The 16,062-nt window shown below is 45.6% G+C and overlaps 1 protein-coding gene across 2 annotated transcripts in view; it reads right to left on the bottom strand.

Moving 5' to 3' along the window:
- Nucleotides 1-16,062, bottom strand: part of HECW2 (HECT, C2 and WW domain containing E3 ubiquitin protein ligase 2) — a 241,888-nt gene that overhangs the window by 148,293 nt on the left and 77,533 nt on the right. For both annotated transcript variants that reach the window (XM_075608335.1, XM_075608334.1), the window contains one exon: nucleotides 8,683-8,825. In XM_075608335.1, the coding sequence (XP_075464450.1) occupies nucleotides 8,683-8,825 (143 nt within the window). The remainder of the gene's footprint in view (nucleotides 1-8,682; nucleotides 8,826-16,062) is intronic.

The raw sequence follows: 16,062 nt of genomic DNA, 5'->3' as shown, positions 1-16,062 counted from the left end.
ATATGCATCAAACTTGGATACCGCATTGACCTTTCGGAGGTCCACACAAAATCTTACCTTCCCATCTGCCTTCCTCTGAATCTGGTCTGTGAGGCGCAGGCAGGCTTTTCAAAGTTGCTCTGTTATGAATAGCAGAGCAGCCGGCTTCATTTCTGAAGCTTGGAAAGCCTGCCCTGCAGAGACTAAGTCAGACGCGAAGTCCAAGTTCTCAGAAAAGAATGTAGCGGTCGCAGCTAAGGTTTTTAGTTGAAAAGAGCACCAGGAAGCCGAAGGGGATATCCCGATCAGGGTAAGCCTTCCGAAGCAGGCGCCCTGCACCTATTTGAGGCTAGTTTCCAACCCCAGATCCCCAGTAAGTGTGTATTCTCCTGTGTATTGTGTTCCATATATGTGTCTGCGGATTTTATCTGAATAAACTCAATTTTATTCCACTAATGTTTTCTGCCTATTGAATGATCCTGGTTACAAGTCCGGGTCTCCCGTGACAGGGATATACCAAATAAGTAAACATGGGAAGGAAGTTGATCCAGGGAGTAATCTGATTGCCAATTTCTGGGGTTAGGAAGGAATTTATTTTTCCCCTTATGAGATATGAATGGATGATATTTCACTGGGGTTTTTTGTTTGCCTTCCTCTGAATCAAAATACTGATATAGGATAAAGTATCTGTCATCTAAATGTAGCATAGGTTGAACTTGATGGACGTGTATGTCTTTTATCAACCTCATCTACTATGTAAGTATGTAACTATTTACCATTTGTTCTTTAGTAGGTATTGTTTGTATAAATATTAGTACAGGCAGTCCTCGTTTTACAACGCTTCGCTTTACAACGAATGGCTTATCCAACGCTGTGCAATGCATACCTATGTTCATTTTTACAACGCCAAAACGGCTTATCCAACGCTCTTACGACGCTTTGCAACGTTGTGTATGTGTATATATACACACACTTTCACATAAACAACGTTGCAAAGCGTCGTAAGAGCGTATATATATATAATATTATACTATATAATATTATATTATACTATATAATATATTATTTATGTTATATTATATATATAATACAGTATATACACTATATAATTTATGTGTGTGCTGCATATCTTATTGCCTGCGTTAAATATTTGGTGTATTTCAGTGTTAAAAATGCCTTCAGGAACGGAACCTTTCATTTAAACAGTGTTCCTATGGGAAAATGTGTTTCGCTTTAAGACGTTTCGCTATCCAACGCCATTTTGAGTAACACATTGTGTCGGATAACCGAGGACTGCCTGTACAGTGTACTTTTTAAAAAAAAAGAATTAGTAGAAGAGGGATACTAGAAAATTCAGTATATAGTGATACATAAGCAATGCTTTACAGTTGTAGCAGATGTTATTGCTCCTATTAACGCTGCACATTGGGACAAACGTGTTTAATTTTGTGCGAGTTAAAAAATGACATACATTACCATTTGTTTCATTGGAGCTGCATTAATGTTTGCATCAAATATCACGCCAGCATTGGCACATTGCGTCATGTTAACGGGAGCAATGATGTCTGCTACATCTGTAGCATCAGGGAAGACATTAAAAACCTAAAACAACTCAAAAATAATAAGCTGAATATATCCCAATCATCTTATTTTATATTTAATTATGACTTAAATTACATTAAATGTCTAATGTTTATAACACTTAGAGGCTATTCTAAATATTGTAGTCTACAGATCCTTGCAAGATATCCCACATTTTGGGGAAAGTCTTCAACCCACAAAAATGCATCAAGGCTGGATCAAGTACTTTTGATCTATTGTGGTCTATACTGTAAGCTAGTTAATAAAAGAGAGCATAACAGTTGTGACAGAAACCAGGGGATGGTAATAAATTCCGTATATAGGGCTCCCAGGATACTAAACAGTTTCTATCCTGTTTGGCCTGGGAGTGCAGCCTTATAATACATACACTCCATCCCACAGTTTGGCAAGCGCTGGAACTGAGGGATGAGAGATCCAGACCAGAGTTTGTCTGCTGCCTGATTTCTGTCACCTGTCATGCTAATTAGGAATCAGGTATGAAAGACTGTTTTCCTGTTTGCTCTGGTCTCTCCACAAGAGCCAGGAGGCTGGAAGGCTGCTGAACTACAGAGGGGAGAAGCCTCTTCCCCAAACAGGTTCAATCTTTCTGTTCATTTGTATAAGACTGCAAAAGTACCTTGTTTTGTTGTTGGGAGTGGAAAAGCCACTTCCAACCCTGAGTCAGGGATATCTAAGTTAAGTTATCGCTCAGGTGAGCAGCTTTTGTTTTGATCTGTTTTCTGTTGTATGCACTGTGGAAGTCTCAGTGCCTGGGACTGAATAAACCAGGCATAGCCTGTTTAAAGGAACAGTACGTGACGCCTCATCATTTAACCTACCCTAAAAGACCGTGTTCTAAACAGTCCCGGACAAACGACGGAGCCCCAGAGTAAGCCGTTTGTCACATATGGTGGAGAATGCGGGCAGCACACTAAAAGGTCTGCGGGTTAAAGAACTTTGAAAAAAAAAAAAAAAAGTTTTTTTTTCTCATCCTCTGCAAACAAGATGGAAGACGTGGTGAGTGCGCTGGTACGCAATGTCGCTGTCCAGAAAGACGCGAATGAAGCCCAGCAATAGATTAATGCAGCCCTGCAACAGGCGAATGAAACCCAGCAACAGCTGTTAATAGCCCAGCAAGAGACTAATGCAAACCAGCAACGGCTGTCAATAAACCAGCAAGAGACTAATGCAAACCAGCAACAGGCGAATGCAAACCAGCAAGAGACAAACCGCTTGCTGAGAGAGGAGCAACAACGGTTCGCCCAGGGCTTACAGCAGGAACTCGAGATCCTAAGGGGGACTATCAGTAACCTTCCACTGGCAGAGGCAGCCCCAGTCCCGAAAATGACCAGGGCAAGCCACTACCTTCAGAAGATGGGACCCTCGGATGATGTGGAAGCCTATCTTCTCACGTTTGAACGCACGGCACAGAGAGAGGGATGGCCAGAAGCTGAGTGGGCTGGTCTAATCGCACCCTTCCTAAGCGGCGAACCCCAGAAGGCTTACTTTGATCTAGAGCCAGCCGAAGCTAACGTCTATGCAAAATTGAAGTTCGAGATCCTCGCCCGCCTCGGCGTAACCACGGCTGTTCGCGCCCAAAGGTTTCACGCATGGTCCTTCACGATGGATAAAGCCACCCGAAGCCAGATGTATGACCTCATCCACCTCGCCCGGAAGTGGCTACAACCCGAGATCAACTCAGCCAGCCACATCGTGGAACGGTTGGTCATGGACCAGTTCTTGAGAAAACTTCCCACTGCCTTACGCCGTTGGGTCAGTCGGAGTGACCCCCACAATGCGGATGAGCTTGTGGCCCTCGTAGAAAGGTACAATGCAGCAGAAGAGAACCCGCAACCCACAGTCGTGGAGCAACCCCACTACCCAAGGTTCCAGGACTCTTCCAGAGACGGTAAAAGGGTACCGGGGTTAAGGGGCGCTGAAGAGCGGCGACCACCTTCACGCAGCACCAGCAACAGTGGTTCGCACACTAAGGGCAATAGCCAACATGGGGAGCCGGGAAAAGGCTCTAAGTGGGACACAGACTATGTACCTAAATGTGTAAATTGTCATGAGAGGGGCCACACAGCAAAAATCTGCCCACTAAATGATGAGCCCATGCAATGCAACAGCGTGGAACCTTATGCGCTGTTGTCCCAATGTATGGGCCCTAGCCCAGAGGACCCCTTGAATAACCATTTGTGGGCATTTGTAAAGGTTAATGGTAGGAGGGTTCGGGCACTTCTTGACTCTGGGAGCATGGTCACACTAGTGTCCGAATACCTCTTGCCCATTAAGAAGAAACAGGTAAACAGTTCACAAAGTGTGGCAATTTGTTGTATACATGGGGATAATCATGAATATTCCACTGTTGATGTGTTTTTTTTAAACAGAGTTTGGTTCTTTAGATTTCAAGGTGGGTATTGTACCCAAACTGGCACATGATGTGTTAATAGGGACCGACTTTCCCCATTTTCTAAAAATGTGGTCCCCCGCTCAGAATAGCGCCCAGAGTTCAATAGCGGACCATAACGAAGTATTAGAAGAAACAAATCCTTTCCCTTTTTCAGAAATGGAGGTTGACGAGGGCCCAAATAAGAAGGGGGAAAAGGAGGAGTGCTGTAAAATTCCCTTCCCCATCACTACTTTGGTAGGGAATACCCCAAATCAAGATGTTGATCAGACACTTACCACCCCAGAACCGGATAAGACCCTCGCTGACCTAGAGGTCAGTCCTGGGAGTTTTAAGAAGGCCCAGTGGGAGGACCCCACATTAGCGGTAGCAAGGGGAAATATACGGGACCAGAATAGTACTCCTGGCCAACCAGATAGGTCACTTGATTACCCCTACTTCGAGGTAGAGAACGACCTAGTATATCGGGTTGATAAAAGGAAATCAGTTACAACTAAACAATTGTTGGTACCACGGACATTCCGTAACGTAGTATTACACCTCGCACATAGTCATCCATTGGGGGGACACCTAGGGGTGGAAAAGACAAAAGAAAAGGTTCTCCGAAGCTTCTATTGGCCTGGGGTTCTGGCAGAAATTACGAATTATTGTTCCTCATGCCCAGAATGTCAGATCACCGCCCCGTTCAAGGCGTACCGCAGCCCATTGGTACCCCTTCCCATAATAGAGGAACATTTGACCGGATTGCTATGGATCTAGTAGGACCCTTAATAAAGTCTGCTAGGGGACATCAGCATATATTGGTAATATTGGATTATGCCACCCGATATCCGGAGGCAGTTCCCCTACGTAGCACCTCTGCTAAAAACATAGCAAAAGAGTTAGTAGTTCTGTTTTCCCGGGTCGGAATTCCTAAAGAGATTCTATCTGACCAGGGAACACCGTTTATGTCCCAAGTAACAAAAGAGCTATGTAAACTCCTAAAAATCAAGCATCTCAGAACCTCAGTCTATCATCCACAAACAGATGGTTTAGTGGAAAGGTTCAATAAAACCTTAAAGAGCATGTTACGGCGGGCGGTTGATAAAGATGGGAAAAACTGGGATTGTTTGTTACCGTACCTGTTATTTGCCATTAGGGAAGTTCCCCAATCATCCACAGGCTTCTCCCCGTTTGAACTATTGTATGGCCGACACCCAAGGGGCTTATTGGATATAGCCAAAGAGACTTGGGAACATGAGGTTACCCCTTACAGAAGTGTAATAGAGCATGTTGCCCAGATGCAGGACCGCATTGTTGCAGTCCTACCCATAGTGAGGGAACACATGGAGAAAGCTCAAGAAGCACAGAGGAATACGTATAATAAGGGTGCTAGGGTCAGAATTTTTTTTCCAGGTGATAGGGTACTAGTTCTGGTTCCCACCGTGGAGAGTAAATTCCTTGCTAAATGGCATGGGCCATATGAGGTCTTGGAAAGAGTGGGAAAAGTAAATTATAAGGTAAGACAGCCAGGTAGGAGGAAACCTGAGCAAATTTACCATATAAACCTACTCAAGCCCTGGAAGGATAGAGAAGTCTTGTTAACCCTAGTACCCCCAGGTCCGTCAGAGAATCAAGAAACTGACCCAGAGGTTAGCATAGCTGAAACCCTGTCTGTTCATCAGAAATGAGAGGTTCAGAATTTAGTGAGAAGAAACAAAGAAATCTTCTCTATACAGCCAGGTAGAACTAGCGTAATTGAACATGACCTAGTCTCTGAACCGGGGGTCCGAGTTAACCTTAAACCGTACCGAATCCCGGAGGCCAAAAGAAAGGCTATAAGTTTAGAGGTTAAAAAAATGCTAAAACTAGGTGTAATTGAGGAATCCCAAAGTGGGTGGAACAGCCCTATAGTCTTAGTCCCAAAGCCAGATGGTACAACAAGGTTTTGTAATGACTACCGGAAACTAAACGCGGTGTCAAAATTTGATACTTATCCTATGCCCAGGGTAGATGAACTTGTAGAGAGACTGGGCAAAGCCCGATATCTCACAACCCTAGACCTAACAAAAGGGTACTGGCAGGTTCCCCTCACAGAAAGGGCAAAAGAAAAGACAGCCTTCTCAACCCCAGACGGCCTCTTTCAGTATAAGGTGTTGCCTTTTGGCTTACATGGAGCTCCCGCCACATTCCAAAGACTGATGGATAAAATTTTAAAACCACATGCTCGGTATGCTGCCGCCTACCTGGATGATGTGGTAATCCATAGTGAGGATTGGCAATCCCACCTTCCAAAGGTCCAAGCTGTGCTTGACGCAGTCCGGTCTGCTGGACTAACTGCTAACCCCGCTAAATGCACTATTGGTCTGGAGGAGGCCAAGTATCTGGGATATTCTATTGGCAGAGGTTTACTCAAACCCCAAACACTCAAAGTGGAGGCGATTCAAAATTGGCCAAGGCCAGTTACAAAAAAACAAGTAAGGACCTTTTTGGGGTTAATTGGGTACTATAGAAGGTTTATTCCCAATTTTGCAACTAAGGCAACCCCACTAACTGACCTCACAAAAGCAAGAGGACCGCTAATGGTAAAGTGGTCCCCCGAAACCGAACAAGCCTTTAGAAGCCTGAAAGAAGCTCTCTGTGCCCAACCAGTGTTGGTCACACCTGACTTCTCCAAAGAGTTCGTAGTCCAAACCGACGCATCTGAGGTAGGGCTGGGGGCGGTACTCTCCCAGGAGTCTCAAGGTGAGGAGCACCCCATCCTTTATTTAAGTAGGAAACTAAATCCCCAGGAGAAAAATTACTCCATAGTAGAGAAAGAGTGTCTCGCAATAAAGTGGGCTGTAGAGACGCTCAAATACTACCTGTTGGGGAGAAAATTCCGGTTGGTCACAGATCATGCACCCCTTACCTGGATGTGTCAAAACAGGGAAAAGAATTCTAGAGTGACCAGGTGGTTCCTAAGCCTACAACCCTTTAAATTTTCTGTGGAACACAGGTCAGGGCACAAACATGGCAATGCTGACGGGTTGTCAAGGATACACTCCCTAATATCCATGGTCGCTCATCCCTCGAGGTCTGAGCTGGGGGGGAGGATATGTGACAGAAACCAGGGGATGGTAATAAATTCCGTATATAGGGCTCCCAGGATACTAAACAGTTTCTATCCTGTTTGGCCTGGGAGTGCAGCCTTATAATACATACACTCCATCCCACAGTTTGGCAAGCGCTGGAACTGAGGGATGAGAGATCCAGACCAGAGTTTGTCTGCTGCCTGATTTCTGTCACCTGTCATGCTAATTAGGAATCAGGTATGAAAGACTGTTTTCCTGTTTGCTCTGGTCTCTCCACAAGAGCCAGGAGGCTGGAAGGCTGCTGAACTACAGAGGGGAGAAGCCTCTTCCCCAAACAGGTTCAATCTTTCTGTTCATTTGTATAAGACTGCAAAAGTACCTTGTTTTGTTGTTGGGAGTGGAAAAGCCACTTCCAACCCTGAGTCAGGGATATCTAAGTTAAGTTATCGCTCAGGTGAGCAGCTTTTGTTTTGATCTGTTTTCTGTTGTATGCACTGTGGCAGTCTCAGTGCCTGGGACTGAATAAACCAGGCATAGCCTGTTTAAAGGAACAGTACGTGATGCCTCATCATTTAACCTACCCTAAAAGACCGTGTTCTAAACAGTCCCGGACAAACGACGGAGCCCCAGAGTAAGCCGTTTGTCACACAGTGTACAGGCATACCCCGCTTTAAGGACACTCACTTTAAGTATACTCGCGAGTAAGTACATGTCGCCCAATATGCAAACGGCAGTTCACGCATGCGCCTGTCAGCACGTCCTGAACTGCAATACCAGCTCCCTACCTGTACCGAAGCTGTGTGCAAGCGGGGAGACTATAGAGCCTGTTACACATGCGTTATTTACATCAGTTATGCACGTATATGACGATTGCCGTACAGTACATGCATCGATAAGTGGGAAAAAGTGAGTGCTTCACTTTAAGTACATTCTCGCTTTACATACATGCTCCGGTCCCATTGCGTATGTTAATGCGGGGTATGCCTGTATCTCCATTTGTAGCTATCCTTTTTTTTTATTCATAGAAAATGTTATTACACTATGTTTGCTTTTTTCTCTTTACTATCATTGAAGAGGTGCACCTGATCCCTTTATCACTGAGGAGGATCTCATGGCCACTCGGATCATATCAGCTGCATTAAGATCAATTCCACAGCTGTTGGATAAAATCTACTTTCACATATTGAACCCTGCAGCCATCAATTATGGCACCTTTACATGCCCTATCCAGAAATTTCCATGGAAGTGCAATTTAAAGAGTCTTTTTTACATTTTGGGAAGTTTCCTCGATATACTACAGCAATTGGTTTTTTTTTTGTTTTTTGTTTTTTTGTCTCCCTCTTCCTTTTTTACCCTGGTATTTCACTATATACTTTGTTGGACCAACGTTAAAGTAGCGCAGACTTTTCTGGATACCCTAATGAAGTGCGATTAGTATAAAATGTTAAATGCTAATGAACATCCATGTACTGTACGTGTAGGTGCAATAAACAGGTACTTTAGCCAAATTAAAACACTAATAATTCTCTATTTTGGGAAACTATTAAATAGTTTCATAACACACCTACACTATCAATGAAGAAGACATCAATATATGTATCTTCACTGGAAAAATTGCCGTTAAATTTCTAACAAAAAAAATTAAATACAAATATTTACCCAATAGCATGTCTTTCCAACAGCCTTTGCACTGGAATGGTTAATCTTCCCAGAAACCGCTTTATGATTGGACGACTCTTGGCAAATTTATCCTTTATTTCAACTTCCAAAACATCCGTTAGAAGAGCAACAAAGACATATTTCTAAATGAAGACAAGAAAATGTAGTGTGATAACAAAAAAGAGAAAAATGCACATATTGCACAGATACAATATACATGTCCTGCGCAGGTTGCATATACCCTTTAAAATAAATTATGAGACCAGACAGTAGTATTTGGAAATAGTGGTAAAGGCCACAGCTTTACTAATTTAACATTCATCTTTAATAATCAAACATAAATCAACTTTAGTCTGCGGCCATAAGGTAACCAACGATACAGCAGGGCTTGATAAATAACCCAAAAAGCTACTCGCCCAACCAAAAAAGCTACTCACCCCATGGCCCCGACCAATTAAAAAAAAATGGAATAAATTCCTAAGAACAACTAATAAAATTCGTTTTTGATAATATAGTTTATTTATTGTATTACATTTCAAATTAAGTGTACACTTCATGATTCTTCACTGACAAACCTGTTCATGCTATGGGACCAGTAATAGATATCAGAACCTGCCAAAACTGAGTTATTTCATTTGTAGCACTAATTGGGGTTACTACCTGATCCCTGGTTAAAGCAAACAATTCAGCCTGTAATGATTTAAATATCATGATGCTTTTGAAGCACCAAAAAAGTACAAGATCTACACAGATACCATTTATATTAGGGGGAAAGTCTCAATATTAAGCTGAACACTGGATGAGGCTGCACGGCCGCATGGCATTCTTTCCTGACACAAAACAGTCTGCAGAGCATCATGGAGTATAATGCATCAGAAGTAATAATCAGAGACACAGCTCTCAATCTATTGATGCCCGTATGTGTGAAAAGTCTAAGGGTGGTCCAAAAAGTAAAATGGATTCCTACTTAACCGTAGCAGCTATTTCACGGGAAAAATAAGGTACCTGTTGTGACGAGAACAGGGTTAATCTGGCCTAAATAAAGGTATTATGTCCGGCTGATTAACCCCAACTCGCATTGGGAATGAAGGGGTTAAAAGTATTTTCACTGCACTGCTGTCTTTGCCCTGTCCCAGCCTTCTTAACCCCCATTTGCAGGCTATTCTCTGCCTGCTGTAATAGCAGTGAATGTAATGCCTGCTATATTCTTTTGAGACACAATATGGAGCAGTGAGTGCCACAGCCAGCGCTGTGTATGGGACGTCTGCTGTATCTTATGGGTATCCATTTCAAGCTCTTGACTCCGTAACCGCAAGTCAATTGAATAATTGGCTTGCGGTTAGATTTGAAGTGGTTCCGTACCTCGTTAGCCTGCACAACTTGAAAGGCAGTAAGTCAATGGCCATGGGAAGTAGGTCAATTGACATGGGAACCGGGTGAACTTGGGTTCCCACAAGAAAGCCGGTTCAATGAAGCAGGGTAACTCGCGAACGGAGGCACCCAGCACCCTGGTTTTTGGTGTGCAAGTATTTAATAAATAAAACATGCACACACACATAAAAATTACAGCTGTGGAACACCTAGAATATGAAGTTTTAATAAAGTGTGTAAAACTATGAATTTAAAATGTACAGGCAGGAACAGTTTTTCTGTGAGCCTGGAAAAAAACCTCTGGCATGTAAATATGCTAGGGGTGAATGAGCTGAGGGTATTTTCTTTCCTGCACTTCAAAGAGGTACCGCTGAGCCGGAGACCCTCATTCTAATGAAGTGACTGGGATGAAAAGCCTCAGAGCACCATAATGTAAACATGGCCGGGATCCTGATAAGTGCCAGTTCCTGGGCCATTAACACCTTGGGCCCAAACCCCAGACTAAGGGGCGCCAACAAAAGTGTATCCCAGGTATGCTAAGTTGCATGGGTGTCAGGCTGACACATGCGCTTTGCAAACCGCAAAGCCTTTTTGTCCGGTTTTGCAAACTGCGGGCAAAACGGAGATTGTTGGGTGAAATATTCCCACGGAGGGGATTGGGTGCACATGTTAAGGATAGCCTTGATCACCCTATAACTGTGCCCGCCGGACTATCCCCAGGGTTATTAAGATACAATTCATGATGTGACTACGCTTTACGCAGGACTTCGTTCAAGCACAGTGGTAGCGGTTCCAGTACACGAGGGGTTAATACCATCGAAACCAAGAATTTACCCCAAACTTCGGAATTCGTTAGCCATGGGGACTCCCGAACGAATTCCACGAACTTCTACAAAATACTTTGATTTGGCAGAGTTATTAGATCGGCAGCTTGCGATCTAGCCACGGGACCTCTAAACAGAGACTGCATTTCTTGCGCTTTCGTGCAAAGGACAATTTATTTTGTTTCCCCCATCCCAGTAAGTGTTGTATTACGTGTATTCTGAAGTTGTCGTATGTTTGTCTAGCAAGGAAATAAATCACTGCACAAACAATATTAAAGTCCCCAGCGCTAAAGTCCAAGATACCGTGATCTTCAGATAGTCTCTGATATTAAAGATGGTAACTGGGCTCTGTTGAAAATGTTCCAGATGGGATGTGTCCTAGGAATGGACTGGATGCACGTCTGAAATACAGATGAGAGGCACACCTGATTGCGCAGCGTTTTCTAGCAATCAGATCCCTATCTAAGACAGTGATGATTCCTACTCACATGATGAACGCCAATGTAGTCAGTGGAGAGAATCTGTGCTTGTTCCTCTTCTTTCAGCTCCTCTCACGACCCCACGTGCAGGCAGCTTTCTCGAGGAGACCTCAATCCACAATGGCGTCGGGGGTGGCCCCGTTGCGAAACCCCCACCGAGGGAAGGAATGGGCACAATATGGTGTAGTTTGAAACACTTTAATTAGCTAATACACTAAAAAACACATTAAAATACACTCACATGGTGCAATACCGAATTGTATTGCTCAAATTGCCGTCCGCAGCTTGCAATTCCTGCCCGCAAGATACAGAGAATCCCTGCACGCAGACACGCTGGTGGTACTGAGCGTGTGATGTCACCGCTGCCGGGAACTCTCCTTGCAGAGGCTACGGTGGCTGGGTTGGCTCAAGTGACTAGACTCCTCCTCCCTACGCGTTTCGTGACACGTGGTCACTTCGTCAGGGAATAGTGCAGTCTGGTCAGTGATACCTTTTATATTATACCAAATGGAGAGAGCCTCCTACTTGGGGTGGAGCCTAGCTGTTGGAAAGTGGAGTATCAGCTTTAATATCAACAGCGTATTAGGAATTGGTACCTTGGCTTAAATAAGCACATGTACCCACATAATTTGCTCCACCCCAAGTAGGAGGCTCTCTCCATTTGGTATAATATAAAAGGTATCACTGACCAGACTCCACTATCCCCTGACGAAGTGACCACGTGTCACGAAACGCGTAGGGAGGAGGAGTCTAGTCACTTGAGCCAACCCAGCCACTGTAGCCTCTGCAAGGAGAGTTCCCGGCAGCGGTGACGTCACACGCTCAGTACCACCAGCGTGTCTGCGTGCAGGGATTCTCTGTATCTTGCGGGCAGGAATTGCAAGCTGCGGACGGCAATTTGAGCAATACAATTCGGTATTGCACCATGTGAGTGTATTTTAATGTGTTTTTTAGTGTATTAGCTAATTAAAGTGTTTCAAACTACACCATATTGTGCCCATTCCTTCCCTCGGTGGGGGTTTCGCAACGGGGCCACCCCCGACGCCATTGTGGATTGAGGTCTCCTCGAGAAAGCTGCCTGCACGTGGGGTCGTGAGAGGAGCTGAAAGAAGAGGAACAAGCACAGATTCTCTCCACTGACTACATTGGCGTTCATCATGTGAGTAGGAATCATCACTGTCTTAGATAGGGATCTGATTGCTAGAAAACGCTGCGCAATCAGGTGTGCCTCTCATCTGTATTTCAGACGTGCATCCAGTCCATTCCTAGGACACATCCCATCTGGAACATTTTCAACAGAGCCCAGTTACCATCTTTAATATCAGAGACTATCTGAAGATCACGGTATCTTGGACTTTAGCGCTGGGGACTTTAATATTGTTTGTGCACTGTTTTGTATCAGGTTTGGAATAACCTGACATTATTGTCACCTAGCTGCTTGCTCTTACAGCAATAGTTAGACTGTTTGTTGTGTTAGCACGTAATATTTAATTTTTAGCACTGTAATTATTACACCTTAATTAGTGTAGGTAAGCGCTTTTTGGAGGGGTTATTTTCTTTGTTTTGTATAAGGAAATAAATCACAATTTATTTTGCTCCTTGTGTTTAATCGAGCACCCAGAAATATAAAAAGTGTTGATAAGTTTGTGTCCACCGTGACAAGCTTGTATTAACTGGTGGCAGCGTGTGGGATACTGATTGAACCTATACTATAGTCTCCTGCGGGATTCTGTATTATAGAGGGGACCTCGTAGCTTGCGAGCTCCTCATACAAGTGGCAACTTACACACACTTCTAAAGAGCATGAGATACTTCACTGTCCCTTTACCAACACCCCGATAGCACCATGAGTAATCGCTCAGGAAGGTTCCGATCGTGGATCAGAGAGAAGGTCGTGGAGAGATGTGCGGGGTATTGTTTACCGACAAATGGGCGGTCAAAGGTACAACTGGAGGATTTGGAGCGTCATGAGGACCGCAAGTCCCCGTAGCTGCTGTGGCGGTGAGCGCTATTCAGACAGGAGGTCTATGACTCTGTCAAGACAGCTATGCAGGAGGTCCCTCCAGCTCTGGGGCTGCAAGGACATGAGGAGAATGCTAGTGACCCCCTGGTTGTGGGTGGCTTGGCGCCAGTGAGTGCGGACGAAGTAGCAGCTGTGGCTGCCGAACAGGCCGTCCCTCGGCTCACTGCACTTCTCGCTACATGGGGAATGGGGGTTAGCACCGCAGAGTGGGTACAGCTCTTGACAGCAGTGCTTGGAAAGACCCACCACTCTCCCCTTGTAAACGAGGAACAGGAGCTTCTCCGGGCGGTTCATCACAGCTTCAGCAGGTTCGTGGATGGCACAGATGACATTGATTTATTTTTAAATGACTTCGAGACGCAGTGTTCCCGGTTCCGAATACCAAGGAGGGACTGGATGGTCAGACTGCAACCACTGTTATCTGGGTAAGCCAAGCGGACTGTGCAGGGTATTCCACGCATGGATGCCGATGACTACGGTCATATTAAGAGCAAACTGCTGACCCAGTACGCCCTGACCCCAAAAGCATACAGGGGCAAGTTCCGGACATGAGGAGTACTCCCCGGTGAGTCATTCAGTGACTATGCCGGCCGTATGGCCTTACACGGGACTCAGTGGGTGGAGGGGAATGGGGTTAAAAAATTCCATACCCTACTGGACTTGTTCTTTCAGGAGCAGTTGCTGCAGCAGCTCCCCACGGATGTGAGGGCATGGGCCTTTGACCACAAACCTCAGACCTATGAGGAGGCTACGAAAATGGCTGATGAATATGTGGCCAGCAGGGTTGCAATGGAGGATCCAGCAGCTCCCAAAGGAACGGCCCGCGTGGCCAAGGGAACTAAAACTACCCCTCAATGGACACACAAACCTGCAGCAGCAGTCAACGCACCCAAGGCTGCAAAGTTTAGACATGAGAGGCGGTGTTTTACCTGCAATAAGGTCGTTCATCTCAGGCCAGACTGTCCGGACCTGGACCGGTTCAAGGGACCCCATCAGGGGCAACAATCACCAGCTGCGAGGCTGCTCGCCCGTGTGCGACTGGAACACACAGAGAAGCCAAGTACAGCCGTGGAACCTGTCCACAGAGGGACGTCCAGCGGAGAATCTGCACTTTCCACCTCGGACCAGCAGCGGAGATCAGGGGACATCAGGTTGCTCCAGTCGGGATGCAGCCCAACGATGTCTGGCAGAAGCATCTGCAGAGGGTGACCATCAGAGACCGGTAGGTGGACGGCTTGCTAGACTCCAGTGCCACCGTGACTCTGGTTCGCCCTGATATGGTGCGGCCAGATGATTTGCTTCCAGGCACCTGGATGCAAGTGACCATGCCAGATGGAGGACCGCAGTTACTCCAAGTTGCCCGGGTGTTTTTGGACTGGGGCGCCGGACATGGCATGAGGGAGGTGGGGGTTTTGCCTTGGTTGGATGCCGAGATCTTGCTTGGTAACGACCTGGGACATGTTACCTGCATTTTCACAACTGAGCTGGCGCCTGTTGCAGCGATCACCAGGAGCAAGTCAGCAAGGATTGCAGCAGAACCAGCCCCTGTCCCCCTGCATTTGGGACCTACGGTTCCAGCAGTCTCTGCGGAGACTAGACAAGTAAGCTAGACGAAGTCGCCTTGTTGCAGGGTACATGCAACTACACTGGCGACACACTTTATTCGAGCTCGGCTAGTCCCACGAATTCGGGTATACCCGGGTGTATTGAGGTTTGTGACTGTTTTCTGCCCGAGTGCATTGGGTTATTTTCCAGGCAGGGATTGAAGCATTTTATTCCCGCTGGCTGCAATACTGCACAGTATATATATATATACTGCATTACAATTCATGAATTTATGCCATCTAGTAGACACGCGAAGCATTGCAGCCTATTAAATCCTAATCATTATCATTTAACAGATCAGCCGCCCGTCAGCCAGGCATGAACCCAGGCTGGGAAGGCAAACGCAACGGGGCTTGTCAGAGGTGAGGAGCGGCGCATTCCAGGTATCTGCCAGGTACATACTGGGTATTTGCTCGAATAAAGTGTGTCGGTGCAGTACACACGCGGGTTTCTGGACAAGGCTTATTTATTTAGCCTTGACAAATATACAGCACACAAAACAAAAATAGCTTTCCATCAGCAACAAAAGGAAAATGGCTTTTCTTCAGCAGACAGACAAAAACAGTTTCTCTTTAGCAGACAGTGTATATGGCAGTTGCCCTTTTCTATGCTGGGGACAGACAGTTCACAATTCATCCACTTTTCTAATCAGACCTTGTATCAGGAAACTCTTTAGCAATCTCCTTAGCAGCTTACTCCTCACTCCTCAACAGAGAGACTCCTCTGTCTACAGCCTGGGTTTTAACACACCTTGATTAGGCAGCTGCGATCCAGTATGGCGGCTTTTACTTGTCGGTAGTCCATTGCCTGATCTGTAGGGAGGCCCTGATATGAGGCCTGGGCTTCTCCTATGAGGAGCGGGGCCAAAGCAGTTGCCCAGCGATCTGCAGCCCAGCCCTGAGCTTCGGCGACTCTTTCAAATGTCAGTAAAAAAGCCTCTGGATCCTCGTTCGGAGCCATTTTCCTCAGGAGTATCGGGGGTCTGCTTGCCAGTTCTGCACTGGCAGACCCTTGGAATTGGGTCAGCAGCTTGGCAATCCACTCATCCTATGCTGCTTGTAGTCTCTCATCTCTCCCC

The sequence above is a fragment of the Ascaphus truei genome, chromosome 7 (genome assembly GCF_040206685.1).
Source record: "Ascaphus truei isolate aAscTru1 chromosome 7, aAscTru1.hap1, whole genome shotgun sequence".
Classification (NCBI taxonomy): domain Eukaryota; kingdom Metazoa; phylum Chordata; class Amphibia; order Anura; family Ascaphidae; genus Ascaphus; species Ascaphus truei.
The sequence above is the reverse complement of the archived record's forward strand: the minus strand, read 5'-3'. Positions and strand labels throughout refer to the sequence as shown.